We start from the raw sequence: 25,858 nt of genomic DNA, 5'->3' as shown, positions 1-25,858 counted from the left end.
TCTGTGCTGTAAAACCAGTTGGCAGCCTGAGTGTTCTTGAGAAGTGTCCTCCCAAACTGTGCTGGGTTACGGCAGCAGCCGGAACAGACGGAGGGGGAAGGTTTTGGGAAGGTTTTGTGAAGGTTTCTGGGCTTTTGAGGCGTTGACAAAATCCATAAAAAGAGCATATTTTTCTTGGTCTGTTAGGATTGTCCTTATGGGACAGTCTGGGGCTCGGTAAATCTGATTGTTCTCCCCTCATAGAATCATTAAAATTGGAAAAGACCTTTAAGATCATCAAGTCCCACAGTCACCCCATCACCACCACCGGGTTCACCACGAAACCGTGTCCTCAAGTGCCACATCCACACGCTGTTTGAACACCTCCAGGGATGGTGACTCCACCACTGCCCTGGGCAGCCTGTGCCAATGCTTCACAACTCTTTCCATAAAGAAATTTTTCCTAATTTTCAGTCTAAACCTCCCCTGGCACAGCTTGAGGTCGTTTCCTCTCATCCCGTTGCTTTTTATGTGGAAGAAGAGCCCGACCCCCCTCCTGGCTCCAGCCTCCTGCCAGGGAGTTGTGGAGAGCAATAAGGTCCCCCCTCAGTCTCCTTTTCCCAGATCCCATATTCCAGCTGCCTGTGGCCCTGGAGCAAGAAATCCATACTGAAATCCCAGCCTGCTCCCCACCTCTGTGAGGTCCAGCACTGTTCCAGCTCAGTGTCTGCTTCTGTCTCAGCTCAGTTTTTGGACTGAACACCCTGCCCATGTTCTAGGACTGGGTGGAATCTGCTTTCCTGATTTGCCATATGATGAAAAGAGATCTCAGCTGTGGAGAACAGCTGCAGATCCATAGTATTGACTTTTTTTGACATGCTGTTTATCTGGCTAAGTGGATGATATTTATAAATCAGGTTATGGTGGCAATCCCAGTGCTTTCTGAATGACTTTGTTTAAGTTTAATTCGGTAATTTGAGATTGTTGTTCCCAGCTGAAACTTTCTGTTCAGCTTTTCAGGATAGGTGAAGGCTGGATGGGGTTTTGGTAGGATAGGTAAAGGCTGGGTGGGATGAGCTGTGTGTTATTTGGGATGCTTGTATTTAATTTTCCACTTGCTTTACAAGCTTGCAGGAATCACATAGATCCACTTTTTCAAAACTATTTCTGTGTCTTTCCCCATTGTTTTCAGTGACAAACCTCAGTACCTTTTCCAGAATTTTAGGGTCTTTTTTGTTCTTATTTCTCTGTCTTTATTATGGCTTTAATGCCACTTTACTATTTTGGTGTTGCTGTGGGAGGATTTGGTGCTCGCATGTTACAGTAGTTGATGCTCTGTAAAATCAGATGTTTCTAACACTTTATATAACCATAAATTAAATACTGTTAAATATGTGAAATGCAGGTATTTAATTTCCTTGCAGTATTATTGGATTTGTCTTTCCTCAGAACACCATGTAGCAAAGAGAATTGCTTCAACCTTGCCAAAATTCAGTGACCTTACCTGTTTTGCTGTGTGAGTGCCTTCCAGCAGTGATAGCATCACTTTGGAGCCCAGTTCCTGCCTGAAGGATCAAAGTCCTGTTATTGTAATCCTTAGAAAAGTAAAAAAAAAAAATGTTGAGAGTTTCCTATATGTGGATTTTTTGCTTATTTTTAGACCCGCTGGTCCCAAATTCCGCCCCCTCAGACTTTAGTCTGAGCCTATTGAATATAATCATCCAAATGCTGCTCCTGCTCTCAGAGATGCTTCTAACTGAAAAGTCAACGAGTCAATAGCACAGATATGGTGGGAAGACTGACCTGATGAGGATGTAACTGTTTTCTTTCAGGCTGTTACGGAATTCGTCCAGACCTGGTGAACGAGAGCTGGTCTTGCTCGCGGTGCTCAGCCAACGCGTGGGCAGCGGTGAGGACCTGCCCCTCTGGAGCCCACACAATTCCCATGGGATACTCCGGGAGTCATAGAATCAGAGAATCATAGAACCAGCTGGGTTGGAAGGGACCTCTGAGATCATCAATCCAAGCCTTGATCCAACCCCACTGTGGTTCCCAGCCCATGGCACTGATGCCACATCCAGTCTCTTCTTAAAAACCTCCAGGGATGGAGAATCCACCCCTTCCCTGGGCAGCCCATTCCAATGGCTGAGCACCCTCTCTGCAAAGAAATTCTTCCTGATATCCAACCTAAACCTCCCCTGGCACAGCTTCAGACCCAGCCCTCTTGTCTTGCTGATGGTTGCCTGGGAAAAGAGACCAACCCCCCCTGGCTCCCCCCTCCTGTCAGGGAGTTGCAGAGAGTCAGGAGGGTCTCCCCTGAGCCTCCTCTTCTCCAGGCTGAGCCCCCCCAGCTCCCTCAGCCTCTCCTCACAGCACTTGTGCTCCAGTCCCTTCCCCAGCCTCGTTGCTCTCCTCTGGACCTGCTCCAGCCCCTCCATGTCCTTCCTGAGCTGAGGGCCCAGAACTGGACACAGCACTCCAGGGGTGGCCTCACCAGTGCTGAGTCCAGGGCAGGAATCACTTCCTTGGACCTGTTGGCCACCCTGTTCCTGAGCCAGGCCAGGATCCATTGGCCTTCTTGTCCCCCTGGGCACACTCTGGCTCCTGTTCAGCTCCCTGTCCATCCCCACTCCCAGCTCCCTTCCTGCCTGGCTGCTCTCCAGCCCCTCTGTCCCCAGCCTGGAGCTGCCAGGGGTTGTTGTGGCCAAAGGGCAGGACCCGGCCCTTGGCCTGCTTGAACCTCATCCCCTTGGAATCAGCCCATGGATCCAACCTCTCCAGGTCCCTCTGCAGAGCCCTCCTGCCTTCCAGCTGATCAACACTCCCCCCAGCTTAGTGTCATCTGCAAATTTGCTGATGATGGACTCAATCCCCTCATCCAGATCATCAATAAAGATATTAAATAGAACTGGGCCCAACACTGATCCCTGGGGGACAACAAGTGACCAGATCCCAGCTGGATGCAGCCCCGTTCACCACCACTCTCTGGGCCCAGCCAGATACTTCTCCAGAGATGGGTGGTGGGAGGGTTCAGTGTGCCTGGGGCATCCCAGATGGGGTGTAGTCATTCCTGGGGGGGGAATGGGCCGAGCTTTCCCATCGGTTCTGAAGGAGTTGTGTTCCTGCAGGAATGTTGCCTGTGCAATCTCAGGGGAGGAGCTCTTCAGATGACCACTGATGGGCGGTGAGTGTTGTATTTTGGGATATTTTCCTCCCACATGCCATCCAATCTCCTGCTGTTGTGAATTGGGTCTTAATGCTCAGTGTACCAGCAAGGTTTGGTGTTCTGGAGGTGACAGCTCTGCACTTGGCAGGATGAGCCTGAGTGACTGTGCTGTCTTACACCACACCAGGTGCTCCATAGCAGAAGTTCTGAACACTTGTTGATCATGGTTGTTTCTCAGAGAAAAGTCTTCTCAGAGAATGTTTAGTATCCTGCAAAATCAGATGCACAAGCAGGTTGATCCCTGTTGTTGCAGAGACATTTACCTCGTGCGACCGTAATTAACAGTCGGTAACGTTGCCAAGGCTGCCAACCCATATAAATATGCCTTGATGCTGAGGGAGGCAGGGAAATGTTAACTGCCCTCCTGAGCATTTAATTCAACTAATGGCAGACTCTGATTTGTCTCTTTGCTTTGTTCCCCAGGTGGGTCCATGTAATCTGTGCTATTGCTGTCCCCGAGGCCCGTTTCCTCAATGTAATAGAGCGTCATCCTGTGGATATCAGCGCTATTCCGGAGCAGAGATGGAAACTGGTGGGTGTCTCTTACCTGGGGAGAGTGTTTGGGAACAAGAGCCAAAGGAAAAAGCTGTAACTAGACAGAAAAACATTGTGTGGGTTCACAAAGTAGCTGAGGTTGGAGGTGATCTCGCTCCTATTTCCAAACAAAAGCTGTGGGGAGCTGCAGCATTTGATATCTGCTGAGCACTGTCTCAGTGCTTTGATACACAAACAGCTTGTGGGTTCCAGATGTGACTTTACTCTATGGGAATGTGCTCATACCCTGGGCAGAGCCCAGGACCCTTCCCCACCTGCAATCAGGTGTAAACTGCCTGAAAGCTTCATTTACTCCAAGTACTGCACAACGGGACTGTGAAGGGATGTGGTGACTAGAGAGAAGCTGACTTGTTCATCTCTGAATTGATTCATCTTTCTTTGCAATATTTCTCTTTTTCTATCAAGAAATCTCCTGTAGAAATGAATAAACATTTTGTGACCCTGACTGCAAGGCAAGACTGGGAAGATTTTAATACCAGTCCAGCTACAAGTTGTTATTCAGCTGCGTGGCCTCATCCCAGGGATTAGTAATGGATGATTCACAGGCTCAGAGCAATTAATCTTAATGTTAGTTAATGCTCCATCACTACACTGTGTTATTGCAAAATAAATTGTGCTTTTGCTGCTTTTTTTGGTGCAGAAGTCAGCTGGGTGACACAGTGTGGGACAGGGAAGGTGCTGGAGCGGTGATACATGGGATAGCACTGATGGATTCCTTAGCAGAGCTGCTCTTTAGTGCAGGGAGCCCGAGTGAGGGATTAGGAAGGATCTATCCCTACCTCCAGAGTTATTTCTCTGTTGTGCAAATGGGTTTTGTACACAAATGTGAATGTAAAAAGCATTCATTATTCAGGAGGAGTGCTGGAGCAGAGCGATGCGAGGGCGATAAATCTTTGCCGCGGCGCTTCTTTATGGATCAGCTGACATTTCCAGCCTGCATCCTCTTCATTACCAGCACTTGTAACGCTGAACTTAAAATCCTTTTACACAAGACTCACTTGTATTGCTTAATGGAGCCTCACAAGGAAACATGGCTTAATTCTTTAACCCTTCTTTGGCTGCCCTGCAGTCCTGCAGAGCCAGGGCACTGTCACCGTACGTCGAAATCTGGTGCTTCATTCTGCTCAAAAGTGTTGGCTGGGCCTCTGCAGGGACCTGCTGCACACCTTCCTCTTTCATTCCTGAATTAAAACTTTATATTTTCATGGAATCATAGAATATCCTGACTTGGAAGGGACTCACAAGGATCATCAAAGTCCAGCTCCTGGCTCTACAAAGAATAACCCTGAGAATCCCACCCTGTGCCTGAGAACATTGTCCAAACACTCCTTGAGCTCTGGAAAGGAATTTTGTTTGATTTGTTCACTGTTGTGTTCCATTTGCACCTCCTGTTTTCTTTCTGTCTCAGGGGAGGGAGAGAATGTTTGTATGAAGTACCTTGACTTACACAGTCCAATGTTGGGATTTACAGGCACATATTCCTTATGCTGATGTTAACCAGAGCCTGGCTTGTAGCTCAAATGTCAAAGCCTGGCTTTAAGCCCTTCACTTGGAAAGTTTTAGGGTTATAAACTAGATCATAAAGATGAAACAATTAATTTGGAGGGCAGAATGTAGGGGCAGAGGTACTCCCAGCAGCAGCAGTGGGGTGGGGTGTGAAGTACAAAGGAAATTTAAATTGGATATGATTGTGTGGAGAAACACACTCCTGAACCACAGTGGGGAATTTTAGGATTCTTTGTAGGAATTTGGAGCATGAGGAGTCAGTGGAGGAGCTGTGTCTGTGTCTGTGCTTTGGAGGTGAGCAGCTGCATTCAGGAAGATAAACTGGGGGTGACCAAAAGGTGCTGGGGTTGGATCTGATGACTTTGGAATGATGGAGTTGATGCAGTCCTGGGTAAAATTGGAGAGGTGACCTTTGTGGCTGAAAAAGATGGAAAAGGACAGAAGGAATGATGTGAAGGTTGAGGACAGTTGAAGTGAATAGATGAAGGTAATGGAGGAAAGAGGGGGTAGGGTTTATCCCTCATTATTGTTTGATTTTTTTAATATGTTTGTACTGTTTTAAGTTACTGTGAGAGGGCTGAGGAACCAAAGCATTGCAGTGGTTAAAGGTACATCCTGTTCTTTAAGCTTGTACCAGGTCTCCCTGTTGAAGCAGGGACTTTTCAGTCCATTTGTGGGTATGGCATCATTTTCAGGAATGCAGTTTCCATGCTCCCTGATTGATGGCATATTGCAGGCTCTTGCACGTAAATTATTTATGACGTGGAAATTTGGAATAATTAGCTGTCATTCCTCAGTGGAGTAAATGAATTGCAGTGTTCATCATGCAGGAGACAGCCCATTTCTTACTCTCAGCTGTGACCTGACTCTCTGGTGTGCATTTATTCCAAAGATTTCTCTCCTGTGTTTTTAGACCTTCTCTTTTCCCTCCCACAGAAAGCAGCTTTAAATCTCCATGTGCTACTTTGCCACAGCTCTTGGCACTGGTGTTTCTGTCCATCCCATCTCCCACACATCCAGCTCTTCTGCATTTTCACAGGATCACAGAACACTTTAGATTGGAAGGCACCTTAAAGCTCCTCTTATTCCACCCTGTGCCATGGGCAGGAACACCTTCCAGTATCCCGGGTTGCTCCAGCCTGGCCTTGGACACTTCCAGGGATGGGGCAACCACAGCTTCTCTGGGCAACTCCACCCTCCCAGGGAAGAGTTTTTACTTTTTCCATCATTCTCTACCCTTCAGGCTCACTGTAACTCACGTTTTTCTTCATTTTTGATCCTCTTTACACTGAACATCCCCCTCACTGTGGCAGCCCTTCCTCCTGTCCCACAGAGTTTGTGTTGGCACGAGGGTGGCATTAGGTGTGTGCTAATCCTTTCCCTTGGAAAAATCCTGTTTGCATCAACAAGGGCAGATTCCTGACCCAGGAGGGTTAACTCTCCCTTGAGCCCCCCCTGTGTATCAGCAGTTGTTGTGCTGCTGGGACAGTTGGGTATTGACAGGTTAATAATGGGATCTCTATTGACTGGCTCTCAGGCTGTGTCCTGCTGTGCACTTTCCTGGTGCTTATCTGCCTTTGGAACATGGTTTGCAGAGTGATAAAGGCTCAGCTTATTAAAGGCTAAACCCACGTTCTGGCAGCACTGAGGCTCTGGCTTTGAATTTCCTGGGTTTTGTTCGTTTGTGTAAAAAGGCCAAATTAATCTTTGGTGTAAACAAACTGACTTCAGTTGATTCACAGGGAGGAATGTGGCTTATTTATTTCAGAGAGAGCCCAGGCAGGGAGGGGGGATGTTGCACAGGAATAGGGAGTAACACATCTCCTTTTCTTTGGCATCTTTGGCTTTCAAGGAAGAGAGAGAATCTTGGAGGAGGAATGGCAGAATCATGGAACAGTTTGGGTTGGAAGGAACCTTGAAGCCCATCCAGTTCCACCCCCTGCCATGGGCAGGGACACCTTCCACTAGCCCAGGTTGCTCCAACCTGGCCTTGGACAATTCAAGGGATGGGGCAGCCACAGCTTCTCTGGGCAACCTGTGCCAGGGCCTCCCCACCCTCCCAGGGAGGAATTTCTTCCCAGAATCTCATCTAAACCTGCCCTCTGTCAGTTTAAAGGCATTGGAATGTTTTTTGTCTTGGCAGTGGTTTGTAGTGAGTGCAGTGGGACCTCTGCTCTCAGCTGTGAGAACTCAAATCAAACATTAAAATTTGGCAATTCCTATTTTATATCTGGCTGTATATATTTTACATTCTAAACTATGAATAGCTTATAGTATGGAACCACCCTTCAAGTTTTTTGAGGGTGCACTTTTAAGATTACTCAGATCTAGAAACAGAGTGAACTTGTGCTTCTGGGGGTTGTATTGGTTTACTGTGTGATCTCAGGCAGCTTATGTTACATTCCCAATCCTGTGGGATGTAGTAATTCATATGGATCTTAAAATTTAGGTCATGTGTTCTGTACTGGTGCATAGTTTGAGCAGTGTTTTAATGGGAGTGAGGGGAAGGAGGGCTCTGTTGGATATCAGGTGCTGCAGAGACAAAATGAATCCATCATTCCCAATGTGTTTAGAGGACATTCATGTTCAGATGAGTGGATGGATTGGGAAGGGGACAGTGGTGTGTTTTGGGGATGGCCAGCTGGAAACAGGCACTAAAAATTCCTGCTTCCCTCTGTTCCTCCTTGTATGTGGAATTCATATTTTGTAATAAATAACTTCCAGAGCTGTATGTTCAGATTCTTGGACATCAAATATTCCTCAGTATTTTATTTCTAAGGGCTGTTCATCTTAACAAGGAAAGTGCACATTTGTCTGGGGGGTGACTTTAATTTTGCCCTGGTTTGCCTTGTCCCAGCCTCAGATAAGGTAAAGAAGCTGCCCCATCCCTGGGAGTGTCCAAGGCCAGGTTGGAGCAACCTGGGTTAGTGGAAGGCATCCCTGCTCATGGCAGGGAGTGGGATGAGATGATCCTTAAGGTCCCTTCCAACCCAAACCAGTCTGGGATTTGATGATCAGTGACAGATTCCCCAGAGTGGAAATGCTGAAAACTAAGAATGATGTTCCCAGTAGTTCCCTGGAAACGTTATGAAAGCCTCCAACTTAAACTTCTTTCGGTTGGGATTCCCAAGATCTGCTTTTCTGTATTTTTGAGGGGCTGGAAAAAAGAATTGATGCTGTTTTAGGGAGTGAGGAAGTGTATCTTGCTCCTACCACACCTCATGCTCGCTGCCAACTCTCAATGCCATCAGGCTCAGGATTTTTAGCTTTGAAAAAAATGTAATTTCTTTTTTTAAAATAGCCACACATCTTACATTGATTTACCTAATAACTGGATCTGCTTTGCAGAAAATGAATTTAAAAATGACTGAAAGATTTCAGACCTTCCCCCCCCCCCATAATTCTGCTGTTTGGTACAATGTTTTTATTTTCTTTTGTTTGCAAAACTGCCTGAATTACCTCCAATGGCTCATCTGCCATGGATGCCAATAAAATATTTATGGTTGATGGGCTTCTGCATCTAAAATAAACACACGATATTTTTGTTCCCATTCTATAAAATTATATCCTATTAGATCTAATCGATAGAATGTTCCATTAAATATAATAAGGGCAAATTACTCCCCAGTTATTGTGTTCTGTTCTTTCAAAAAAAAAAAAGGAAACCTCATTTTCCAGCAGCACATCTGTGACGATCCAGCTGATTCAGGAGTCAATGTGGGTACATTCCTGTGTCTGAGCAGGGGGAGGGTGGGGTTGTAGCAGTTCTCTGGTGGCACTGAGGGGTCTTTACCTGCTTTGCCCTCCCATTCTCTGAACCCTCCAGTGAACAGAGTCTTAAACTGGGCTTAAACCACTGCCCAGTGTGGCTCTGGAGGGCTGAGGGACTGGGAGGTGCTGTCATGGCCAAGGGAATGAGGAGGTTTTCTCCCTGAGATTTTTCCCCCCAAGTTTTTACCCCTGAGTTTTTCCCCCCCACCAGGTTTTTCTCCCTGAGTTTTCCCCCTCCCTGATTTCCCCCCCCCCCGGGTTTTTCCCCCCCACCAAGTTTTTCTCCCTGAGTTTTTTCCCCCCTTGAGTTTCTGCCCTTGAGTTTTTCCCTCATGAATTCCCTCCCCCCCAAGTTTTTCTCCCTGAGTTTTTCCCCCCCCTGAGTTTTCCCCCCAAATTTTTCCCTCATGAGTTTTCCCACACACACCAAGTTTTTCTCCTCGGACTTTTTCACCCCAAGTTTTTTCTCCTTGATTTTTCCCCATGAGTTTTTCCTTTGAGTTTTCCTCCATGAATTCCCCCCCCCCCCGAGTTTTTCCCCCCTGAATTTTTCACCTCAGACTTTTTTCCCCCCAGACTTTTTCTCCCACAACTTATTTCTCCAGGTTATTTCCCCTGTGAGTTTTTCCCCCTGAGTTTTCCCCTGATTTTCCCCCCAGATTTTTCTGCCTCAAGTTTTTCCCCCCCAAGTTTTTTTTCCCCCTGAGTTTTCCCCACTAGTTTTCCCTCCGAGTTTTTCCCCTGAGTTTTTCCCCCCAGAATTTTTCCACCCTGAATTTTTCACCCCAGACTTTTTCTCCCACAACTTATTTTTCTAAGTTTTTTCCCCCATGAGTTTTTCCCCCTGAGTTTTCCCCCGAGTTTTCCTCCCAGTTTCCCCCTCAGGTTTTTCCACCCCAAGTTTTTCCCTCCCAAGTTTTTTCCCCCTGCATTTCCCCCCACCTTAGTCCCTCTGTTTCCCCCCACTGTGAGTTTTCCCTGCAACTTTTTCCTCTTGGACTTTTCCCCCCTGACTTATTCCCACAACTTCCCCTCCCCTCAAATTTCCCCCAGGATTTTGGCTTCCAAGTGATTCTAGGGAGGTGTCTATAGACAATTCTGTCAGTGTGGAACCAACCTCTTGACACCAAACACCATTTTTGCCCGTGGCTCCCATGCCCTGGACACACCCCATAGACTTCCTGCCCTGCCAGTGATGCCTTAAGATTCTTCTAGTTTTTTGGTTTTTCTGATTTTTATAAATTTTTAAGTAGTTAAGTAGTAAAAGTAGATTTTAGAAGCAGCAGCCCTTATTCCTTTACCCTTTAGCACAGTAGTTTACACATCCCTCAACCCCTACATACCCCATTCCATGCTCCCATATCAATATCCCCTGAATTCCAGTAGAAAATGTTTAGTCTCTCTTTAAGAGTAGGCCTGTTGTTTAAGAACACTTGTGCCTTGGCCTAAACTGCAAAAGTACAGTCAAAAACTGGGTGACCGAGTACCCTTTGTGCTCTGAAGAAGATGAAGATGATGAAGAAAAGCCCCCAGCCCTAATTCTGAGGGGGTGGGACAGGGGAGGATCAGGGTGGGAGAACTTTGGATTGGACAAACAATCATCATCATCATGGCCGGGCTTCGTGAACGAAGATTTGGGGAGGGCTCTGCCCACGTTTGTTACAAACACACTGGTGGCTAAAATGGTCAATATGAGACAGGCACGTCCAGCTGCAAAAGGCACAGCAGAAAGACTCCTTAGGTGGAATATTCTGCAGGACACGATTCTTTCTGCGTTGTCTTTTCTCCTCAAGGGTGATCCTGCTGCGTTCTCAAAGGCATCAGCAGTGTTATAGACGGTGTGTCTCCAGACCTCCCGGTTGGAGGCCAGAGTAGACCAGTGATGATGATCAATATGGCCAAGGCTGAGATGTTGTTTCAGGCAGTCCTTGTATCTCCTCTTCGGGGCTCCTCTCTTGCAGCAGCCGGTGGCAAGTTCACCATAAAGCAGGATCTTAGGGAGGGGGTGGTTGGTCCTTCATCCTTGACATGTGCCCTGCCCAGCCCAGCTGTGTTCTCAGCAACATGGCCTCAATGCTTGTGACTGCTGCCTGTTCTAGAACAGATGGATTGGTCACATCATCTGACCAGTGGATGTTTAGGATTGTGCAGAGACAGCGTTGATGGAGCGTTCTGGGAGCTGCAGGTGGTGGCAGTAGATGACCCATGATTCAGATCCATCTAAGAGCAGACAGCACTATGGCTCTGTATTATAAATTGTAACACCTGTACTTGGCCAGCGTGAGTGTCTTGTAATCTTATGCCTGGGCACAAATTAAACCTTTTTCTTATCTCATCTCCAATTAAATTGCTTTGGAGTTTTTTTTCTTCAGCTCCAGCAGGCAACACCAGACGCCGGTGCCGTGCATCCCATTGGATCTGTTGCCTGCCTGCATAACCCCAACCTCTGTTTCTTTCCAGAAATGTGTCTACTGTCGGAAGAGGATGAAGAAGGTGTCGGGTGCCTGCATCCAGTGCTCCTACGAGCACTGCTCCACCTCCTTCCACGTCACGTGCGCGCACGCGGCCGGAGTGCCCATGGAGCCGGACGACTGGCCCTACGTGGTGTCCATCACCTGCTTCAAACACAAAGCAGCAAACCAGAATGTAAGGATCTGGCTTGGGCTTTTGGGGTTTTTGGGTTGCTTTGGGGGGTTTAGGTTACAGAATCACAGAATGGGCTGAGCTGGACCCACAAGGATCATTGAGTCCAACTCCTGGTCCCGCACAGGACCATCCCCAAGAGTCACACCCCCCAGAGTGTCATCCCAACACTCCTGGAGCTCTGGGAGCCTTGGTGCTGTGCCCACTGCCCTGGGGAGCCTGGTCAGTGCCCAGCCACCCTCTGGGGGAAGAACCTTTTCCTGAGATCCAACTTAACCCTGCCCTGACTCAACTCCAGGCCATTCCCTGGGTCCTGTCCCTGACTCCTCAGGGCCTGCCCCTCCTCTGCCCCTCACAAGGAAGTTGTAACTGCAATGAGGTCTCCAAGATTGTTTTTGGATGGTGGTTTTGTTTTGTTTTGTCAGGGATTTTTTTGGTGGGTTTTTGGGTTATTTTATTTTTTGTCAGTTTGTTTTGGGGTTTTTTGGGGTTTTTTTTAGAATTGTTTCTCTGCACCTGTATTGGCTCAAGACTTATTACACTTTTCTGGCTAGTGCAGAAAGATTATCCAGAAAGGCAGTACTGGGAATGGCTTTAATCTCAAAGGTAGTAGGTTTAGATGGGATATTGGGAAGGAATTCCTCCCTGGGAGGGTGGGGAGGGGCTGGGATGGATTTCCCAGAGAAGCTGTGGCTGCCCCATCCCTAGAAGTGTCCAAGGCCGGGTTAGACAGGGCTTGGAACAACCTGGGCTAGTGGAAGGTGTCCCTGCCCATGGCAGGAGGTGGGATGGGCTTTAAGGTCCCTTCCAACCCAAACCCTTCCATGGTGATTGTGTGATCCGAGGGGCTGGAGGAACCCGCTGCCTCTCACTCCGTTACTGCTGAGGAACTGCTCTGCTGGAGAGGGACACAGTTATCCAGAGACAGCAAACCCCCATCAGATACAGCTTTCCTGAGATCTCCTCTTCTGATGTTGCTGAAGATTGGTGTCCCTGCCCATGGCAGGGGGTTGGAACTCCACGAGCTTTAAGTTCCCTCCCGACCCAAACCGTTCCACGGTTCTGTGATATTTTTGGCGCGGCTTTTCCAATTTGCAGGTTGCAGATGTTTCCCTTTTCCCTCTCCCACAGACCCCATTCCGAAGGGAGGTGGCCCTGGGGCAGACTGTGATCACAAAGAACCGGAATGGGCTCTACTACCGGTGCAGAGTGATCGGCACAACCACGCAGACCTTCTACGAGGTCAACTTTGACGACGGTTCCTACAGCGACAACGTTTACCCCGAAAGCATCATTGTAAGCAGCTCTGTGGAGGCTGGGACTTTATAGATGAGTGCCAAGTGTGATTTGTGCCTTCCTCTCGTGTGCTTTGGGCTGGAACAGCAAAGTAAATTTAAAAAAAAAAAAAATAATTAAAATTAAAAAAGTCGCTGCTCGCTTAGAAAATCTCATCCCGCTCTTCCCTGCAGTTCTTGTTTCTGACATTATCTCATTTATTTTTTTTGGTTCCTTGACAAAGATGTGATTTTGCTGAATGCAGATGACTTCACAGAAAGTAGTGTTTGTTTTAAGTTTCGTCCTCTTTATTTTGTGGTTGAATAATCTTATTTTTCAACTGACAAGTGTGATTCATGGGGGAAGCAGATTGTCTGTGAGCTGCTTCTGCTTCGGAATAGGGAGTTCACTTAATAGAGGGAATGTCTAGAAGAGGCTTATTTGTCAACTCATGCATTCCCTTCCTGATTGTGCCACTGATTCACTGAGCTGCCCTGCTTGGTTTTGAGATACAGCAGATCTGGTGTTTTGGGATTTGTAATGAGAAATGTCCCAGAACTGGGTGCTGTCATTCCCGGTCTCTCACGCTGGTTTTGTTTGAGATGCCCACAATTAATCCCAAGGGCAGAAACATCTTCCACCTAATTACAGTGCTGTGTAGCAGCTTCCTCGAGCAGTGATTTAAACACCTCTCTGGTTCCTGAGCTTTGGTGTCTCTCTGACCTGTTTCCCTCTGTCTTCAGAGCAGGGACTGCATCCAAATGGGACCCCCCCTGGAGGGGGAGCTGGTTCAGCTGCAGTGGACAGATGGGATCATCTATAAAGCCAAGTTTATTGCAGCCCAGATCAGTCAGATTTACCAGGTGAGTGTGGCAGAGGACCCCCATGGCCACGTGTCTGATGGGTCCTGGCACTGTGCAGCTCCCTGGTGTTGAACACTCGGTCAGGAAGGAGAATTTCCCTCCTGAAATTAATCCTGCTGGGAGGGTAAAGAGAAACAGGGTGTTGAACAGGGTCAGGGTGAAGGTTTTCTGTGGCAGAATGTGGATGTAGGGATAGACACACGTCTAGACTGGACCTGCTTTTAAAATGTAAAGCAAATTTGCCTTTTTCCTTATAGATCAGGCCAAAAGTGCCCTACTTGAAGTGCTCTGATGGCTGGAGCTGAGCTCCTCATCTGTAGTTCCACATGAATCAGTGTCTACATAATTAGAATAATTTTCCTCAACACTTTAGGATCATTAATGTTGAAAAAGACTTTTAAGATCATCAAGTCCAACCATCAAAGCAGTACCAGCACTTTGAGGGGAGAGGGAGGGATATAAAGGGTCAGGAGAATGAGGAATAATCCTCTGCTTATGGGAAGGTGCTTTGTGGAGCAGCAGCAGCAGCATTTGGAAATTCCTGCTGCTGTTGTGTGAGGAGTTGGAAACCTTCACTCCCACCTTCTCTGGTTTTAAGGTGAGTAAAACAGCACTGAGGGATTTTTTGGTCTTTGAGTTTGTTCCACATGCAGAATTTTGTTTAGGGGAGTTGTAATGGTCAGTAAAGGAAGCTTTAACCTGGTACATTGGGTCAGTGTTTCAGCACAGAAGGCTTTAAAAAATGCAGGGCATTCATTTGATCAAATAATTCTTAAATCTTTCCAGAAGTTGAAAACTATACTTTGAAAAGTATACTTTGCAAAATACATGCTGGAAAAATATACTTTGAAGAACACATGCTGGAATTAGCAAATAATTGTGATTTTGAAGAGATTAATGCCTCTGGACAAAAGACAGTGGAAGTCCTGTAGCTTGAATGTGTTTGAAACAGGATTCTGGTTTCTGTCCTTTCACAGAATTCCAGAATGGTTTGAGTTGGAAGGGACCTTAAAGCCCATCCAGTCCCACCCCCTGCCATGGGCAGGGACACCTTCCACCAGCCCAGGTTGCTCTGAGCCCCATCCAACCTGGTCTTAGACACTTCCAGGGATCCAGGGACAGCCACAAATTCCCTGGGCAAGACTTTGCACAGAGTGTTTTGTGTCTGGAAGAGCCCAACAGCCCCTGGGGGGCTCTCAGTGGCTGTAACTCCCTCAGGGATGTGATCTGAGGTGCCCCTGGTTATGAATAAGGACAATATAGAGCTCCATAAAGCTGTGTGGTTTTCCATGCTTTCCAGTTGAATCACAGCAAAGGAAATTCTCCTGGATTTCTCCTTTGGAATGGGCTGTTCCATGGATAGTGCCAGGTGACAGGAAAATATGCATGAGGAGCCTGTGGTTTTCCAACCCTGCAGTTACCTGTGAGCAGAGCTCTTCTCCATGGGGAGAACAGCTGGGACAGTTTTCCACACTGCTTCCCTCTGCACACACTGTGCAGCAGGATTCCATTTAAAACCACAAAACCAGTTTTGCTGTGAAAGAAGTGTGTTCCTGGGAAGACAGCAGGGATTAGCTTTGCATTTTAAACTTGGCTTATTTTGCAGTAGCTTCCCAGTTCCCATCTCCAGCCTGCTAAGATTAGATGTGTATATTTTTTAAAAATTGAGCCCAAATGACTGTCCTGGAACTTGGAACCTGTGGGTCCAACCCATGGGTTGCTCCAACAGGGGTCTAACCCATAGCAGTGATTTGGAACTTAAATAATCAGGGTCCAACCACTCTGACAGGTAAAATGACCCTGTCCTCAGTTCCAAATCCTGCCTTTCTCCTACAAGTTGAGCTCATGACATGGAAGAGGCAGTCAGGGATCTGCTGGTGCCTTGGCTCTTACACCTTGTAATTGCTGTTCCCTTCTGACTCTGTTCCATAGTCGGGCTCTGCAAAACCAGGGACTAAGTGGGATATAATATAGGGAAAAATAAGTGGAAATAAATGGGAATAAATAAAGTAGCATCTTAAACCCTCCCCAGAAGGGGTCACCTTTCAAGGCCTGAGCTTCCTCCTGCACAATTATCCCAGCTCCTGGATGCTGCTCCATGATGGGAATGCTGGGCCTGGGTAAGGAATGAGCTACTGGAGCTGGACAGAGCAGGAGGAGGATTTGGGAGCACAGATGCTTTATTCCCTCTGAATTTGTCCAGGCTGAACCTGACATCCCTGTTAAACTCTGATCTGTGTCCTTCTGCTTTATCCAGAAAACTGTATTAAAGCCTCGAGCAAAGGAAATAAGAATCTCTCTAAAAACTTTTAATAGTTTTAACATTTTGCCGTGCACGTTCCCATGAATAAACGTGCCTGGAACATCTGATGCATAATTCATGATATAATCAGTGCTTAGCAAAAAGGGTTGATGGGGAGGAGTTTTTTGTACCTGGCTGACTGTTTCTGCTGGTTGAAATACAAATGTGCTTTAGTAGCTGGAATTGTTTCCTTGTGACCTGTGAAAATGCTTTGTTTAAGATGAAAGAAGTTCTTATTACCATATTGGCCTGAATACAGGGCTGCTTTTATTAGGAGTGAAAAGCTGCTGGTTTTTTTTTTTTTTGAGGATTTGAATAAAAAATCAGGAGGAATATGTAATGGGAGGGGGAAACAGAGGTGCTGGGCCAGCTGGGGGTGCAGATATTTTGGGATCCATGGGAGCCCTTGGGCTGGATTAGACAGAGGTGCCTGGACAGCACTGAAAACAGCACTTTCTGGGTTCAGCATCCTTGGCAGAGCTTAGGAATGCTCATTCCAGAGCAATCCTGCAGTGCTAAGAACGAGATCATCCATGGGATCTGGCCCCTGAGGCTTCCTTGGTGTTCCCTGGAGGGACAGGCTGGGAATGGACCATTCAAGGGCTAGTTGTGATTTCATCTTCTGCCTCTCTGCAGGTCGAGTTTGAAGATGGTTCTCAGCTAATGGTGAAGCGTGGAGATATTTATACCTTGGAGGAAGAGCTTCCCAAGAGAGTGAAGTCTCGCCTGGTGGGTACCAAAATAGCAACACTAAACCAGCTGTACTTGCAGAACTCCCTTCACATCATCTCCTGGTGCTTTTTAGGCATTAAGTGAATGCAGCCTCCAGTTTCTGTGGCTGTAAAACCACTTGTCATTCCCCCAAATGCATAAAGTAGAAGGAATCCTTGCTGGGAATGCTTGAGAAGCACAGAAACGATTTTCCCTTGCACGTGTTGGGATCGGATTTTTATTTCCTCTGGTTAAAAGATTATGTTCAGATCATTTTACACCAGATGAGTTTAGTTATATTGGAGTCATTTTGTCCAAATGAGAGGTGGATTTGGCTACAGCTCAGTGCTTTCTGGAGAACTGATTATCAACCTGGGACCAAACCCCCTTTTCTCACCGAATGGGAGATTTAGAACGTAGCTCTTACCTATAAATCTCTTAATCTACAAGATCAGGCTGTCTTTAAGTGCATACAGTGGAATTACTGGGCCTAGAAGAGATGAGGGATTTATTTCATAGCTTTTTTTTGGTTCCAGACTTGCTGGGTGTTTTCAAACCTGGTGCTTTAACCTTTAAAGCCATTTCATTAAAACAGATGATGAGACTGGAGGATATACAGTTTTCTCCTTCGTGCCTGGCAGGCACTGCAGGACAGGGACAGGTCCAGAGCCAACCTGTGACAAGGTTCTGGGCTCCTTTTTGTCTCTTTTAAGAGACAAAAGGAGGATGATTCAACCTCCCCTTAAGAATAACATGCCCAGTTAAACCAGTCAGAAACAGCCCAGGGACAGGCAGTTCTGGGGAGGGACTGAGCACAAGTTAGAGGAAGTTTTTGTTCCCTTTTCCATGAAATCTTCAGGGGTTTTAGCCTAAAAGTCCCACGTGTAAAATGCTTTCTGTGATACAGCCCCAATGGCTTCTCCCTCTCGTTTGAGGTTGTTTGTCTCTGTGAGACCTCATGGGCTAAATTTTAGAGGTTAATAATAATTTACCTCATTACCCTTGAAGGATTTCTGGTGGCAAAGAAGCACCACAGCAGTAATTTCTAAGACATGCACAATATTCCAATCTATTTAAGCTTGTTTAATAATAAAGACAACATATTGGAGCCCTGAAATCCAGGATTTTGGAAAGAAGCACATTCTGTGCAGTGGAGACTTTATAACAGTTCCAGAGGAAGGAATGCAAGCTGGAAAGGGAATAAAGGGAATAGAAGGCTTCAAGTCTGGTTGAAAGCTAAAGCTTTTCTCCTGTATTTCTGCTGCCAGAGCTTCAGCCTGGTTGTTCTCTGTGGAGGGGATGCTGTAGAGCAGGAGGACAAAGGGACAAAGCTGTGGGAGATAATTTCTACCAAGGAATCCCAGAATCCCAGAAAGGAAAAGGTTGGAAGGGACCACAGTGGTGCCACCTGGTCCCACCTGATCTCATTTGAGTGGAAGCAAATGAAATGCACCTCAGTGGAGTGAGAGAGCAGGAAGAGCAGAAGGAATTGTTTGTGCAGTGATCCCCAAATGCTTCCTGTGGGTCTTTTAAAGGCAATTAGGGAAGCCCCAATTTCTTTTGTGTCTGCTGCTGGGAGAAGAGGCAGAGGAGGAACAAGGAAGTGAAAAGAGATTCTGAAGCAGAAAAAAAAAGGCAGCTTGAGGGTTTCTCCTTCCAGTTTGGTTCCAGAAGCCGAGAATTTCGAATCCCAGCCGGGTGCTTTGCATGCTTTGAAGTTCATGTCCCCCAGGAATGCCCTGGACCAGGTGGTTCCCTGCTGTCCTGTTCCACAGGTGTGCTCCATGATTCCCTCCCTGTTTTCCTGCTGTGCCTCTAATGGTTGTGTTTCGTGTCCCCTGCAGTCCCTCAGCACTGGGGCCCCTCAGGAAGATGTATTTTCGGGAGACGAAGTGAGACCGGCCAAGCGTCCCCGGCTGGGGAATTCCAGAAATCCTGAGGAATATGGACAGAACCCAGATTACTTGGCCTTTATGGAGAGCCTGTTGCAGACACAGTACCAGCCTGGGACTCAGAGCAACATGTTTTAACCAGGATTAATTAAAAAAAAAAAAAAAAAATCTTAAATTAACCCTTTTTTGAGATCGTGGAAAAAAAAAAAAATAAATGGGAAACTGTGGAATGGAAGACCAGCCCTGTGCAATAGTTTGCTGTGAATTTCTTTCATCTCCTCTTGGTTTGGACTGCAGGAAAACCCTGTCTGGCTCCACGCTACCTCGACCTTGCCAGGTGTTGCTGACCAAGAGAGTGGGGAGCTTGGAAAAAAAAAAACCTCTTCAGACAGCATTTCCCACGGAGACTTTGGAAGAGTTTCTACAGATGGAGTTTTGTGACTGGTTCTTTTTTTTTTTTTTTTTTTTTTTTTTTTAATGAGGCTTGGAAAGGGTTAAAATTTCACACACACACACACACACACACACAAAAAAAAAAAGACTTTTTCAAACCTGTCAAACTTTTGTCTTTCAAGGTGCTATTACATTGACTACTGAAGCAGCCTTTGGAATTGTGTTTTCTGTACATAGACGTCACCTTTGTGAAGTTTTCTATGAATGAGCATTATTAAAAAAAAAAAAAAAAAAAGAAAAACCGTGAGCAAAAACAGGAAAACAAAAAGTTTCCACAAAGCATTTTTCTAGATGATGGCTTTAAAAAAAACAGAAAAGAAATGAAATCCTCTCTACTCCCCCCTCCTCCTCCTCCCCTCCAAATGAATCGTGACTGATGTTACACTGGGGAGAGGGAGCTCGAGAACAGATGTCCTGGAACGTTCTGGGTTCTTTTTTTGCTTTCTTTTTGTAAAGAAACACTATCTTCTTTGTAAGCTGGGGAAGATGGGGAAAGAAATGGTTCACAGCTGGGATGTTTCTTACCTTGAGCACTCCTAAAGCCCTGGCACAGACGTGGCCGTCGCTGCCACGTCGCCAGGAGGGCACTTAGGGCAGAAATGGCCGGGTTTGGGTCGTTCTCGTCACCTTCCTTCCCCCATCTTTGCCATCACAGTTGCTTTCTAGATGGAGATCAGCATGGCTTTCAGTTCCAAGATGCCACTCTGTTTTTGGCAAGTGTTCTGTTGCTGCTTGTGTTAGTTCCTTCCGAGCCATCCCCTTCCTGCTGCAGCCGAGAGCTCCGAGGGCTGCTCCGGCCCTCTGGTAGGCACTTCTCCCTTAGGAACCTCCTCCTTTCCTTTGTCTCCTTATTTTTATTTTTTAATTATTATTATTATTATTGTTTTTCGGGGGTTTTTTTTTGAGTTGTGCTCCTTACAGTGTGAGAATCATTCCATGACAGAAGCCTGGGAGGCGTTTGTATGTTTTTTCTTTGATCCTATTAAAGAAGAAATTCCCCAACCGCCTTTGATTGTCGTGGCATCCTTTCCTTAAGTAAAGACTGAGCCTTTTGAGTTACTCCCAGGGAAGAGGAATGCAAGCCCTGCATTCAACTGGACTCAATTCCCTGAGGATTGAAGGAGCATTAAAGGCAAAACCAAACCCTAAAGTATTGAGTGGGCAGCTCCCACTTGGACGCTTGGGAATCACCTCCAGTCGAAGAGCTGTCGTGGAGCAGCGTTTTGGGAAAGAGCCTGATCCAAACTGAAGTCACTGGAAAGTCTTCCACGTTCTTTGGAGGACCTCAATCAAGTCAGAGGGAGAGAACAAGGCAGTGCTAGGACAGAGCTGGAGAGGGGTGGGGTGGAGGTGGGCGAGGGCACTCGGACCCTCCCCTCCTGCCCCGGAACGCTGCACTGCAATCTTTTCCACTTAATTCCCTGAAATTACTGGATGGAGAGAGAGAGAGACAATATTCTTGGGGTTTCATTATGATTTTTTTAAGCCCCTTTGCAAGGTGCCCGTTGTTCTGGGGAGAGAGGCTTTTTAAGCAACGCTCTGGCTGGATCTTGAGGGGAATAAGTGGGAAGGATTTGTGGGCTGGCAGATGGTAGATTAGCATCTTAAGAGACTCCGTGGGTATTAAACTGTCCTAGTGAAAGAGTGGAGATAGAATAAAGCAATTGAATTTTTTTTCTTTTTTTTTTTTTTTTTTTAAACTTTGGTTTGGTTCTCCCTTGAGAATTGGAGTTCCCAGCCCTCCCTTCCTGCCTCTGCTACGGGTTATTTTCTGTGTTGCGTGGCCGCGCGTGCGTGTTCGTAAGACCTTGGAAAAACAGGGTTGTGTTTTGGTTTTTTGGGGTTTTTTTTTTTGTTTGTTTTGTTTTGTTTTTTTTTAATTTCTGAATTTTTGACGTTTTCAGTAGATGTCTCCACCAATAAAACCAAACTGAGACTAATAAAAGTTTCAAAAAATTGGCAAGGTTCTTCCAAGCCTCGGTTGTTCCTCCTCCAGAGCTGTCTCCTGTCGGTTAAAATATGATTTAATAGAAAACTTGCTTGTATAAAAGACTTAAGAATGTTGCCAGGCTACGAGAGAAATATTTAAAACAATTGAAAGATAAATTTAACCAGCAGAGGATTTTTTTTTTTTGGAGGTGGGAGGGGAAGGGTGGGATGGGATGAGTGGTTGTTGGGGAATTTCCTCTGCATGTTGGAATCCTGACTGCAATAGCACCATTCCTGTATCCATGAGTACTACCTTTTTAAAATACTATTTATACTGTAAAAACAAAAATGTGTTTCCTCCCCCCCATATTCAGATGCTGAGTTATGTTGAAACATGACCCTGGAACTGTCAAATGCCCTTCCTGGGTACAGGGGGTTTCCCTCTTCTTTTTTTTTTTTTTTTGTTGTTGATTTTTAAATCCCTCTTTTTGGATTAGGAATGACTTGTGCAGATTTGGGGTAATGACCATATTGATGCCCCTTGGGCATCAGTCTCTTGAAAAGGAAATAGGAAATGCACATTCCTACCCCTTCCTCCAGTGAAATATATTTGTAAGTGTCTGATTATGTGCTATAAAAATAATGATTTTTTTTTTCTTTCTCCCCCTAGATTAAGGCTGTGTTGTATTTTTTGCCTATTTTTTTCTTTGCCTCTAGGTTCAAAATGAATTAAAGGCTGTTGAGCATTTCAGAATAACACTTTTTGGGGGGTTGAAGTCTCTTCATTTCTAACTTTAAAAAGTCTCTTGTACAGCAGGAGGAGGTGGCTGATAAAACTGAGCCAAGAGAAGCTGAGACTGAGGAAGAAGAAGGTCTTTTCCTTCCTCTCTGGGGTCTGTGCAGGAGCAGAGGTCTGTCAGTGCACCCCTTCCCAAAATTAAGAACCAAGCTTGCAATGCACTTTTGTCCAAGGTCCAGGATTTGCTCCACCTGGCTCATTGAGAACTGTGCCTGCTAAAGAGCCAGAGGTGGTTCCAAAATCCTTCATCCTCAAATCACCAGTTTGCTACTTCCCTTTTTGGGATCTGCTTCCTACCCTTTCCAAGCCTTTGGAGGATGTTGAACCTCCTAAACCAGCATCTTCCCCAACCTTCATTTGAACACCTTGATTTCCCATCCTGAGCCCTGATACTTTTGGACAAATTCCTCTCCAGCTATTGCAGGATGAGGCTGATGTTGCAGGTTATGTGAGATAAATCTCCAGCTTCCAGTCTTTTGCAGATGAGTAGTTTTCCTTGAGATGATCTGAGGAATGGTCCTGGTGGGAAGAAGCTGCTGATGGGAACTCCTTTGGAATTTGCACCCACACAAAGCTTACCTTGGGGTTTAAGGTCTGCTCTACTGCTGTACTAAGAACTGATATCATTTTAAAGATGTCTTAAGAAGCAGCACAAGCTTCCCAGGAGCTGCCTGGATCCGGGATCAAAAGGCAGGAATCGACCTGGCAGGGTGGAAGAGGGGTTTCCACCCAAGCCCCGGAGTCACAGTGGGTTTGTGTCCAGCTGAGATTGCTGTGCTGAAATCTGGATGAGGTGGGGTTAGAGGAGATCCTGCTGGGCCCAGGGAGTCCTCAGGGAGATGATGGGAATGCTGTGAGTGCTGGAATGTTGGCTTGGCTTCCTGCGCTTCCCTCTGGCTGAGCGCTGGTCGGGGCTGGATGGGGGAGTGTGGATGAGCCAGAGTGTGCCCAGGGGGACAAGAAGGCCACTGGCATCCTGGCCTGGCTCAGGAACAGGGTGGCCAACAGGTCCAAGGAAGTGATTCTTGCCCTGGACTCAGCACTGGTGAGGCCACCCCTGGAGTGCTGTGTCCAGTTCTGGGCCCTCAGCTCAGGAAGGACATGGAGGGGCTGGAGCAGGGCCAGAGGAGAGCAACGAGGCTGGGGAAGGGACTGGAGCACAAGTGCTGTGAGGAGAGGCTGAGGGAGCTGGGGGGGCTCAGCCTGGAGAAGAGGAGGCTCAGGGGAGACCTCCTCACTCTCTGCAACTCCCTGACAGGAGGGGGGAGCCAGGGGGGGTTGGTCTCTTTTCCCAGGCAACCATCAGCAAAACAAGAGGGCTGGGTCTGAAGCTGTGCCAGGGGAGGTTTAGGTTGGAGATTAGGAAGAATTTCTTTGCAGAGAGGGTGCTCAGCCATTGGAATGGGCTGCCCAGGGAAGGGGTGGATTCTCCATCCCTGGAGGTTTTTAAGAAGAGACTGGATGTGGCATCAGTGCCATGGTCTGGGAACCACAGCGGGGTTGGATCAAGGGTTGGATTGATGATCTCAGAGGTCCCTTCCAACCCAGCTGATTCTCTGATTCTGTGACTCATTCCCCTCCTCCTCCAACCTCTCTCATCCCTGGAGAAGGTTATTTGTGGGTCTCTCTCAGCCTGCACAGGTAGGGAGGAGGCAGCTGCCCGTGGTGCTTTCCCCGGCTCTGAGGGCTGCGCTTTCCCTGGGGAGCACCAGGGCCCTGGCACACAAGCAGATGTTCTGGAACCTGTGGAACAGAAGCTGATGAAACTCCCTGGGTCACTGTCACCAACTGTCACACACTCCATAAAGTCATTAGTGCTAATTGCTGGCAGCAGTGGGAAGATGGGGATCAACAGCTTGTTCCTCCTCCGAGGGCAGTGGAGACTTTTCGCCGTGTGCCTGGAGAGTGGGATGGGGGATGGAGGTTCATTGACTAAAGATCCTTAGCTTGGCAAGGAAAAATGGAAGAGACAATTCCTTTTTTTAATTTGTGAAGGAAAGGATCATACAGAAAACTAAACCCAGCAGTGTTGGTTGGGTGAGGCTGTTCAGTGGTGGGGCTGAGTGGACAACCCCAGCTTCCCTGAAGCCCCAAGGTGTCCACCCCTTTGTCCTCTGCTGGGTCCTGCTTCTCTCACTTTGGTCCCGTGGAACCAACATTTTGTTTCCCATCTTGGTTTCCTATGGAAGCAACTCCTCTTGCCAATGCATTTGTGCAAATCTCCGGGGTGCAGACCCGTGTCCACACCTGGGATTTTGTGGCTTTCCCACCCTCAGCCTCTCCTGGTTCCCAGCATCACTGTTTGCACAGGGAAGGACATCTTGGGCTCTCAGGTGCTCACTCCTTCCCTTTTTGCTTGACTTCTGTGACTGTTCAGCTCAGGGAAAGAGCAGCTGATGGAATAACCTTGTCACGTGCTGCAGACATCTGTGCTTTGGCCAGTTTGGCAGAACTTCTATTTCTTGAGGTTATTCCGTGAGGATTTTGCTCTGTTCCTCTTCCCTTGCTGTTTGTATTAGTTCTTCATCAGTAGTTCTCCTTCAGCTTGAACAAATTGCACCAGTTTAATAAAACTCCTCATTAAACAGGTGCAATTCCCTGCTGGAAGCGTTCCCATGTTTTGGTCGGAGCCGTTTACTCGGGGACATTTATTTTAAGGTAATCAGGAGCTGTTTTAACCTAAGCTTGGCTTTGAAGGTGCTGGTTTGGTTTAAATTTGAGTTGAGCTCGTGGAATTTCTCATGAAGATGTGTCTGCTGTGGTGGTGGTGGCAGCATTCCAGGGGCACTGGGAGGAAGGTGGAGATGGATCAGCACCTTGTTGGTGTCAGTTCTGTCTGAATTTCCTCACAGCCTTTCCTGCAGCAGGTTCCTTTGGCAAGTCCTGGTTACTTTTCTTCTTTGGGCTTCTTTTCCCTGCCCTCCATCCAGCTAAAGGTGGGCAAAGAAGCTTTTTGCACCTTTTTTGCAGCAATTAAATGATTGCAAAGCCCCGACCTGCGAGCAGACTTGGAAGGAGTGCGGGTTCATGGAAGAGCTTTCCCAGGCATGTGATTGTACCTGGGTTAAAGCAAGGTCTGCATGGACCCTGCCAAGGGCAGAGCTGGCCCTGGCACCAGGTAGGTGTGAGAACAGCTATTTGCACACTCTCCATCAGCTGACAGGTCACTGCTGGTTCCCAGGGCAGCCCCTGTGTGTCTGTGTGGGGTGCATGGAGGAGCCACATTTGGAGCACCTCTGGTGATCCCTGTTATTCCCTGTGGCATTAGTTCTGTATTTTGTGGGTCAGAAGGACTGTTTATCCCCTTATTTCATTAGAGGTTAGTGAGAATCATAGAAACATGGAATATCCTGAGTGGGAAGGGACTCCCAAGGATCATCCAGTCCAACTCCTGCCCTGCCCGGGACACCCCAACAAACCCCCCCTGTCCCTGAGAATGTTGTCAAAATGCTCCTGGAGCTCTGGCAGCCTTGGGGCCGTGCCCACTGCCCTGGGGAGCCTGGGCAGTGCCCACTACCCTCTGGGGAAGAACCTTTTCCTAATATCCATCCCAAAACCCCCTGATAGAGCTCCAGCCCTTCCCTGGGGTCCTGTCCCTGGTCACCAGCGAGGAGACCCTGAAAATGAGTTTAACCCTGTGAAATTTAAATGGTGGGATGTGTTCCAGAGTACCTGATCCAGGGGATACCTACAGTGCTCCTGGAGCTTGCCAGCAGGAATAAAGATGGAGCAAATCACTTGAGACTCCAGCAGAAACACTCCAAAGAAGTTCCTGTGGGCTCCTGATTTCCAGCCCCACGTTCAGATCATCTCTTGCTCCTTGTCCCATGAACAACTGTGCTGGCACACACACAAAAAAAGGCAGTTTTGGCACAATACCAAGACTCAAATGAGCTGGAGCTGTTGACACAGAATTATTTGGCAGCTTTGATAGCAGCAGAAGAGAAGTCCTTG

At 47.1% G+C, this 25,858-nt stretch overlaps 1 protein-coding gene across 2 annotated transcripts in view; it reads left to right on the top strand.

Moving 5' to 3' along the window:
- The window catches only part of KDM4B (lysine demethylase 4B), a 95,102-nt gene extending 74,922 nt beyond the window's left edge, over window positions 1–20,180 (top strand). For both annotated transcript variants that reach the window (XM_051810467.1, XM_051810466.1), the window contains 8 exons: window positions 1,812–1,888; window positions 3,108–3,163; window positions 3,629–3,737; window positions 11,498–11,683; window positions 12,812–12,976; window positions 13,699–13,818; window positions 16,757–16,849; window positions 18,676–20,180. In XM_051810467.1, the coding sequence (XP_051666427.1) occupies window positions 1,812–1,888; window positions 3,108–3,163; window positions 3,629–3,737; window positions 11,498–11,683; window positions 12,812–12,976; window positions 13,699–13,818; window positions 16,757–16,849; window positions 18,676–18,861 (992 nt within the window). In that variant the 3' untranslated portion in view covers window positions 18,862–20,180. The remainder of the gene's footprint in view (window positions 1–1,811; window positions 1,889–3,107; window positions 3,164–3,628; window positions 3,738–11,497; window positions 11,684–12,811; window positions 12,977–13,698; window positions 13,819–16,756; window positions 16,850–18,675) is intronic.
- The last annotated feature ends 5,678 nt before the right edge of the window (window positions 20,181–25,858 follow it).

Source organism: Manacus candei, unplaced genomic scaffold, assembly GCF_025592945.1.
Source record: "Manacus candei isolate 608988 ecotype Guabito, Panama unplaced genomic scaffold, ASM2559294v1 h1tg000078l, whole genome shotgun sequence".
Taxonomy (NCBI): domain Eukaryota; kingdom Metazoa; phylum Chordata; class Aves; order Passeriformes; family Pipridae; genus Manacus; species Manacus candei.
The sequence above is the reverse complement of the archived record's forward strand: the minus strand, read 5'-3'. Positions and strand labels throughout refer to the sequence as shown.